At 61.5% G+C, this 8,294-nt stretch overlaps 2 protein-coding genes across 4 annotated transcripts; one reads left to right on the top strand and one right to left on the bottom strand.

Annotated features, from left to right (window-relative positions):
• The first annotated feature begins 638 nt into the window (after nucleotides 1-638).
• On the top strand, nucleotides 639-4,938 carry CHPF (chondroitin polymerizing factor). Its single transcript, XM_015868915.2, has 4 exons — nucleotides 639-1,047; nucleotides 1,554-2,118; nucleotides 2,278-2,460; nucleotides 2,649-4,938. The coding sequence occupies exons 1-4, from the start codon at nucleotides 734-736 to the stop codon at nucleotides 3,909-3,911; spliced, it is 2,325 nt and encodes a 774-aa protein (XP_015724401.1). The 5' UTR covers nucleotides 639-733; the 3' UTR covers nucleotides 3,912-4,938.
• Nucleotides 4,939-5,767: 829 nt separating this feature from the next.
• On the bottom strand, nucleotides 5,768-8,185 carry LOC107316901. Of its 3 annotated transcripts, none has more exons than XM_015868917.2 (3): nucleotides 7,801-8,185; nucleotides 6,921-7,652; nucleotides 5,768-6,834 (listed from the first exon to the last, which is right to left on the bottom strand). In XM_015868917.2, exons 2-3 carry the CDS (start codon nucleotides 7,649-7,651, stop codon nucleotides 6,069-6,071), a joined length of 1,497 nt encoding a protein of 498 aa, XP_015724403.1. In that variant the 5' UTR covers nucleotide 7,652; nucleotides 7,801-8,185; the 3' UTR covers nucleotides 5,768-6,068. The 3 variants fall into 3 exon arrangements, with proteins under 3 accessions (XP_015724403.1, XP_015724404.1, XP_015724402.1); XM_015868918.2 differs by having other exon boundaries at nucleotides 7,806-8,185; XM_015868916.2 differs by lacking the exon at nucleotides 7,801-8,185 and having other exon boundaries at nucleotides 6,921-7,778.
• Nucleotides 8,186-8,294: the final 109 nt, after the last annotated feature.

Below are 8,294 nucleotides of genomic sequence, written 5' to 3'. Positions count from 1 at the left end.
TCTTCCTATCGCTGCTATAGAATGATCTGGGTTCGTGTAGGGTGATCAACGTTAAATATTTGCATCTGGGGAGGAAATCTATTTCTATCGTGTTTCTGTGCGTACAGAAAACAAAAGCAGCTTTGGCTGTTTACGATCCCATTCGCTTCCTGGCCGTTTTCCATGGAAAATCTCCGCTCGTTTCTTTCTTTTCCATCGTTCCCCCTCCTGGCACCTCTATTAAGCCGCTCTCCATGTGACCGCCTCTGCCTGTTCCGCTTCCTCGCCTATTCAGGAGGAGAACAGCCTGTGAATGGGCTGGTTTGGACAACTGGCCCGTGTTCAGCTGCTCGCTCAGCATCCTGAACGTGACCCCAATGTGCCTTGGTGTGCACAGGGGATGGGACACGCCGTGCTGCCGGTGGGGCCCGGCGGCACTGAGCGCTGAGCGCTGAGCCAGGCCCAGCACGACGCTCGGCCTCGCGTGGCTCCGAGAGGCTCGATGCCTTAATTGCTCCTTAATTGGGCCCTGTTCCGGCCGGCAGCTCCTAGCAACCTCGCTCCGCCCCCACGCCGCCCCTTTCCCCCTCTCGGCCGTGATGTCACTGACACCGTTGCCTCCCATTGGCTTCCCCTCGTGGCGTAGGAGGCGGAGCCCGGGGGTGACACGTCGGACGCGGCGCCGATATCGGGCAGCGGGAGCCGCCCCCGCCGCTCGTGCCGTCCGCCCCGTCCGCCGCGGAGCCTGGCGGCCATGCGGCTGTCGCTGCTGCTGTCGGTGCTGCGGCCCGCCGGCCCGGTGGCCATCGGCGTGTCGCTGGGCTTCACCCTCAGCCTGCTCAGCGTCACTTGGGTCGAGGAGCCCTGCGGGCCGCCGCCTCGCCCCGCCGCCCGCCCGGCGCCGTCCGACGGCTCCCCGGGAGCTCCCCCGGCCGGAGCGCTGCACAACGGCAACGCGGCGCGGAGGCCCAACGCCGTGCCCGGCGGGCTGGGAGCCGACAGCTGGGAGCCGCGCGTCGTGCCCTACCGGCCGCCCAGCCCCGGCAGGGCCGCCAAGAAGGCCGTCAGGTGCGGGGCGGGGGCGGCGGGGGCTGGGTGGGGCGGCCGCCTCCCTCCTGCCTTCCCCGGGCCGGGCCGCCCTTTGCTCGCTGCTGCTGCGGGGCGTGTGCCCGCTGTTGGGCTTCCTCCTGTTGCTATATCCCGTCCCCGCTTTATCCCCTCCTGCACCCCGGTGTCCCCGGCCCTCGCCCCGCCGATGGCACGGAGCGAGCTGTGAAAGGCCCTCCTTGTCCCTGCCGGGAGGTGGGCGGGCAGGGGGAGCCGTGGGGCTGAATGGGGCCACTGTGTGAGCGTGGGAGACACGGGGGGGGGTCGCTTCCTGCCTGGGGGCCGGCTGGAAGGATTCAGCCTGGGAAGCATTGTGAGAGCGGCAGCTGGGGGCGGCTGTGGGATGGGGGTTTTGTCCCCCTCCTCCTCCCCCCTTGCCCCCCTGGTTCCTGCAGCTGGGTTCTGGCTGCTCTCACATGTGGCCCAGCGCTGGCAATGCGGGCTCAGAGGTTCTGTCCCTCCTGCAGGACTCGCTACATCAGCACGGAGCTGGGAATGAGGCAGCGGCTTTTCGTGGGTGTGCTGACCTCCAAGAGCACTCTGGGCACGTTGGCGGTGGCCGTGAACCGCACGCTGGCCCATCGCCTGGAGCGCCTGGTGTATTTCACGGGCACACGGGGCCGCAAGGTGCCCCACGGCATGACGGTGGTGACCCACGGCGACGAGCGGCCCATCTGGAACATGTACCAGACCATCCGGTACCTGCTGGAGCACTGCGTCAATGACTTCGACTGGTTCTTCCTGGTGCAGGATGACACCTACACCGAGGCGTATCGCATCAACCGCCTGGTGGCACACCTCAGCATCGACACCCATCTCTACCTGGGACGAGCAGAGGAGTTCATTGGTGGAGATGAGCAGGCTCGCTATTGCCATGGTGGCTTTGGGTACCTGCTGTCCCGCAGCCTCCTCCTGCGCCTGCAGCAGCACCTGGAGTCTTGCCGCAATGACATCCTCAGCTCCCGGCCTGACGAGTGGCTGGGACGCTGCATCATTGACCACACGGCAGTCAGCTGCACCGAGGAGCACGAGGTAGGTCCTGCAGCAGAGCTGGCACAGAGCAAAGCCCCCCCCGGCAGTGTCTCCCCATAGATTGCCAGGGACACAGGACCTTGAAGCCTGTTGTGCTTTTATGCAGAGGGATGGGGTTGTGGGTCTGGGTCAGCTCTAACCCATCTCTTACTTGTTCAGGGCCTACGTTACCAGTATTTTGAGCTGGGGAAGAATGTCAATCCTGAGCAGGAGACTGACCTCCATTTCCAGAGTGCGTTTACTGTCCACCCTGTGTCGGATCCTGTCCAGATGTACCGGCTGCATAAGTACTTTGCACAGGTGGAGCTGGAGAGGACATACGAGGAGATTCAGCAGCTCCAGGTGAGAGCTGGCTTGGCTGGTTAGGATCTGGGCTCTTCTATCACTCGTGGGCCTTCCAGTCATGGTCACCTTTTTGCCTTGATACTGTGGCCTTCAGACCTGCAGTCGCTTTGGGGTGGGATCAGCTGTTTGTGGCGGGACCTGGTAGGTGGACCTGGGCTCAGTCTCCTCTACTTCTTTGCTTGCAGCTCGAGATCCAGAACGTCAGCAGCCTGTCTGCAGACGGGGACCACAGCGCCACGTGGCCTGTCGGCATCCCTCCTCCATTCCAGCCCAAAACTCGCTTTGAGGTGCTGCGCTGGGACTACTTCACAGAAGATCAGGTCTACGCCTGCGTGGATGGCTCCCCCAAATGTGAGCTGCAGGGCGCAGACCTAGCTGATGTGGCTGATGTGGTGGCCACAGCCATGGATGAGCTGAACCGCAAGTACCAGCCGGTGCTGCACGTCCACAAGCAGCAGCTGGTGAATGGCTATCGGCGCTTTGACCCTACACGTGGCATGGAGTACACGCTGGACCTGCAGGTGGAGGTGGTCACACAGAAGGGTCACAGCCGCTCTGTCACCAAGCGTGTGCACCTGGTGCGGCCCCTCAGCGAGGTGGAGATCATCCCTATGCCTTATGTGACAGAGGCCAGCCGCATCAACGTCATCTTGCCGCTCACTGCTCATGAGCTGGACTACGCCGCACACTTCCTGGAGACCTATGCAGCAGCTGCCTTTGAGAGCAGCGAGAACGCGGTGCTCACCTTCCTATTCATCTACGATCCATTCGAGGCCCAGCAGGTGACCCAGAATGACATCTTTGCCCCTGTGAAGGCCCAGATCACAGAGTATGAGCGCAAGTATGCTGAGGTGAAGATCCCGTGGATCAGCGTGAAGACAGATGCCCCCTCCCAAATCAAGGTCATGGACATCATCTCCAAGAAGCATCCCGTGGACACGTTGTTCTTTGTGGCTGGCGTGGGCACAGAGGTCACCGTTGACTTCCTGAACCGCTGCCGGATGAACACAATCAACAACTGGCAGGTGTTCTTCCCCATCCACTTCCAGGGCTACAACCCTGCTGTCGCCTACCACAACCAGGCACCGCCTGCCACGCTGGACCTCCTGCGGGATGCAGGACGCTTTGACCGGGATGTTTTCCATGAGGCCTGCTTCTACAATGCTGACTACATGGCAGCACGCACCCGCATGGCGAGTGACGTGCAGGAGAATGAGGACATCCTCGAGACCCTGGACATCTATGACATGTTCATCAAATACTCCAACCTTCACGTCTTCCGGGCTGTGGAGCCCTCCCTGCTGCAGCACTACCGGCACCAGGCCTGCAACCCACGGCTCAGTGAGGAAATCTACCACCGCTGCGTGCAGAGCAGCCTGGAGGGTGTTGGGTCCCGCTCGCATTTAGCCATGGCCCTCTTTGAGCAGGAACAGGGGAACAGCACCTGAACCTGCGGCACAGAGGTGCTGGCCCTGCCTGGCTCACCATCCACCTCACCTGATCTGCTGCCCAAAATCTGTCTTCCTCCTTCCAGGACGGTGGTCGCTATTGCTGCCGATGCTGCATGAGCAGGGCTGCCTGCCAGCCTGGGCTGGTCCCAGGGCAGCTGCAATGCTGCAGTGTGTGGGGTGAAGCTGGGCTGTAGCTGCCGAGCTGCACGCTGGGACCCCCAGCTCCTCACCCCAGCACTGTCCACTGCCACTTTGCTCGCTGCTGGCCCAGTGGGGAGGAGGCCCTCGCTTTGTCCCATGAATTGCTCCACACTGAGTCCCTGTGGCAGAGTTGTGACTGCCGTTAGGGACCGACAGGGACTGGGGCAGATCCCACACTTCCTTCTTTCCCCCATGACACAGGGCTGTGCCTGGTGCTCGTTCAACTCCCTTGGCCAGGCCCTCGAGGCATCCTGTGGCAAAAGGGAGCATCAGCCCTGTGCCATGGGCAGGGCTATGTCCTTGTGCCGCTGCAGCCTGGAGCAGCGGGGTGGGCCCCTAACAAAGCAATAATGAGGTTGGATTTAGCATATGCCACGTGGCAAGGAGATAGAAGCCTGAGCCTTCCAGGCTGCTGGCAGGTGGGCTGCAGCCCCAGGGCTGCAGGAAGTGCTAGAGGGCTCCTGCCATGTTTCCATACTGTGAGCTGCTCCCCATGGGAACCCTGACCCGGGCCGCCTTGGCCTTCGCAGTATCGATAGGACGCTGGAGGTCGCAGCCCTCTGACAAAAGCCGTCCCTGCCTCGGGGATGTGGCCTATAGGCCCTGCTGATCCCCTGTGTTCCCCCTGACTCTGCTTGCCTGGGTTGGGGGGAAACGTATCCAACATTCCCATCCCTCCCCAGACTGCTGGGCTCCAGGGGAGGTTCGGCTACGCATCTCCTAAGGAGAAAGCGACTGAGGGAGCTGCTCCGTGCTCCTGGTTTGTATTTAATAGTGAGGAGAGGAGGGGGGGATGTTTACACTAATAAAAGAGATGAATGAGTGTCTCTGCATGGTTCTTGCCTGGGGTACTGCTTGTGTGAGGGGTGTGAGTACTGTGTACCTTCCTCTGTAGAGTGAGGGCTGCAAGGTGACAGCCATGGCTTTGCTTTCCTCCCACAGGCAGTGCCTTGGCATCCCTAGTGCTCTAAATTCCTGCCCCTGCTGACTGTGTCAGCTCTGCTGGTGCCAAAGCAGGGTGCTGATGAAGTTGTGACGTCAACATCAGCATCATCACTGAGCTGCTTCTATGCTTCATTGCTTCCCCAAGGTGTTCCAACAGCTTGTGGGGCAGGGAGCAGGGCAACCTGAGGCCCCTGGCCACGCTTACTGCAGCAATAGCACTTTCTGGGGTAGCTGCTTTCAGCAATTGGTCACAAAATTCCCACATCAAAGAAGAAATCCCCGAGGAAATCAGCTAAACCTACTTGCTCTTAGTGAATGAGTGCTGTGCACACCCCTGGAGCCCCCAGGGCTGTATGGCAATTCTTTCCCAAAGAAACCTATCTCAGTTGTACAGGTGTTCCTGCTCTGCTCCTTGGATTCACACTGTAAGGAAGTGTGTGTGTAAGTGCACGGCTGTTACAGTTTGGATGCTAACGATCAGCAGGCTTTGAATACTGCTATTTTTGATCTTCCCTGAGCACATCCTTAATTCCCCTTAAATTTGAATCTGGGACAGAAGGGAGCGAGGCCAGCGCAGGTGCGTTACAGATACATTCATTCTGAGAGGAGCCCAGTCTGATCAGCCGACAGGAGAACGTCCCATGTTAATACAGCAAGCCAACATCAGCTGCAAAAATAAACCCTGAGCTGTCACTGAGCTGTGATCCTCAAGCAAACAGTGTCTTTTAATTGCCTGCTCATGTGTGAGTGGCACAGGGGCCAGCAATGCCTGTGGGAAAGGCAGCAGGTGACGGGCATGTGGCAGGGGGTGGTGTCCAGGTGGTGGGCTGCTATGCCTGCCCTGTGCCCTTTGGAGTCCAGCAGAATTAAAAATGAGTGCTGACGGCAGCAGGTGCAATAGCTTTACTGGAGATCTGTGCACACACAAAGCTGCTGGAGGGCTCCCATCATCACCAGCAGCTGGGCAGGAATACCACGTGTGGGTGGGATTCAGCCTGATGCCAGCTTTCACTCCTCCTCCTCCAGAATCAGCCTGATTTTCTCACAGAACTCATCGATGGCACTAAACTCCCTCTCCAGCACGGCTGTGGCCACAAGGATGCTCCCCGCCAGCTCTGAGCGTGCACCACGGTGCAGGTGTGCAGAGTCCTTAGTAATGAAGAAGATGTCCAGGGCCAGGCAGAGGCCAAGCAGGACATAGGTGGCTGTCCCAGCAAGGCTGGTGGCAGGGCCGGCTCCTGCCAGAGCCATGCTGACTCTGAGGGCACTGCTGCCATTGAAGACGCTGCGCCCAAGCCCTGCCACCACCCGAAACACCCCCAGGATGACATCCAGGCTCTCCTCCTGCCCCAGCACCTCCAGCAGCCTCCGTGCCCTCCCCACAGCCTCTTGGCAGCCTGTGAAAGCCTGTGCCTGTGCTGCAAACTTCTCCAGCAGCCTCTCAGCCTCACCCTTCCTCACCAGGTAGCCCACACTGCTGCTGACGGTGCCGGCGGCGCTGGCAATGCTCCCAGCCGTAGAGACACCAAAACCCACAGCCGCCAGCAGCAGCACGTTGCCCAGTGTGGCAGGGGCCAGCAGCAGCCCGGCCATGGCTGCCACCCCCCCCGCCACACTCACCACCCCGCCGGTAATATTGGCCACCAGCACTGCCCGCTGCTGCCGGCCCAGGGCCTCTGCCACTCTTCTCATGTCCCACAGGCACCTCCGCATGGCATCCCGGGCAGGCAGCAGGGCCAGCTGCACAATGTCCCCGATGGTGCTGGCGGCCGCGCTGGGCAGGACAGAGGGCTGTTAGTTTAGTGGACGCGGCCCTGAGGCCTTTCCCACCCCACCACCCCGATCCTGGGCCATTCTCACCTCTGGGGCCTGCATGCTGGCCCAGCCCAGGGCAGTGCGTTCTCGCAGATGGAGTTACGTGCCGTCTCCCCGCAGCAGCCATAGCAGCCACCCCGATATGGCTGCCGGTGCCTCAGCACGATTTCGAACTCATACTCGATGCTGTTGGCGTTGAGCAGCGCCTTCCGCAGCGTCTCCGAGAGGGGCATGTGCCCGTCTGTACAGATGGCCGTGCCGCCGCCGCCCGCCCTGAAGCTGGCCGTGGCGTAAGTGATGTCGTGCAGGCCCAGGAAGTGCGAGGCCTCGTGGATCAGCGTGCCGGGCTGCGAGTCCTTCTGCAGCTCACCAGGCGCCTGCCAGAACAGCGGGCACAGGTAGATGGTGCGGTCCCACGCGTTCTTCTTGACGTAGGCGTAGGAGCCGGCCTTGCACGGGTTCTTGCGGAAGGCAGCCTGCTGCAGCTGTGCAATGAGGCTCCGCAGCAGCCGCTCGGTCAGCATGGCGTAACGCTCCACCCAGCCCTCTCCTCCCTCCCCAGTGAGCACCACCACATCCTTCAGGTTCTTCATCAGCACGCGGTCCTTGCGCAGCGCATCCTCCAGCACCTCCAGTGCCACGCGCTGTGCCCGCCGGGCAATGCTGCGCTCCTCCTCGCTCAGCTCCTCCGACACGTCCTCGCCGCGGGGCAGCACGCAGCACCAGCTGCCCGTCACCACCTTGGTGTGGATCAGGGCGGCTTTGTGCTGGGACATCCTGCGGGGCAGTGGGTCAGGGCACCTCCCTGTGCTGAGCATGCAGACTCCCCCTTTACCAGCCCCCCTCCAGCACAACTCTCACCCTCCGGCCCTCACCCTCCACCTCCCACCTCCAGATTCCACCGGCACACGGGGGTCACACCAACCTGACCTGTGCAGTGCCCCGGCCGGCGGATGGTTGGTGAAGAAGCAGCAGCAGCCAGCAGCGCGGTGTGAGGGCAGTGGCACAGCAGGCAGCAGTGACACGCTGATAGGAACTGTGTCTGGAGCTGATAAGACGCCTGGGATCCAGTGGCCACCAACACTGCTGCTGGGGCACCCTGACGCCAAGTGGCTATTGGGGAGCCCTGGTCATGCGTTGGGTTAGAGGGTGCAGTGATAGCATGGGGAGCACTTGCTGCAGACCCCAGCCCTCAGTTCTGCCCTTTCTGGTTCTGTTATGGGCTCTTGGCGGCTCCTGGAGTAGGGAGAGCACAGCCCCCTCCTGCCCCCAGCACTGCCTGCGTCAGGCTGATAGAGCCCAGCTGAGTGCTGCCCTGCCCAGCCCAGACAGTTTGGATGCCGGCACACACAGCTCCTCGTTCTGGGGATGCACTGGGCAGTGACATTCACCTCCCCCCACCTCTGTGCCCTCCAGTCA

This window comes from Coturnix japonica, chromosome 7 (assembly GCF_001577835.2).
Source record: "Coturnix japonica isolate 7356 chromosome 7, Coturnix japonica 2.1, whole genome shotgun sequence".
Classification (NCBI taxonomy): domain Eukaryota; kingdom Metazoa; phylum Chordata; class Aves; order Galliformes; family Phasianidae; genus Coturnix; species Coturnix japonica.
The sequence above is the reverse complement of the archived record's forward strand: the minus strand, read 5'-3'. Positions and strand labels throughout refer to the sequence as shown.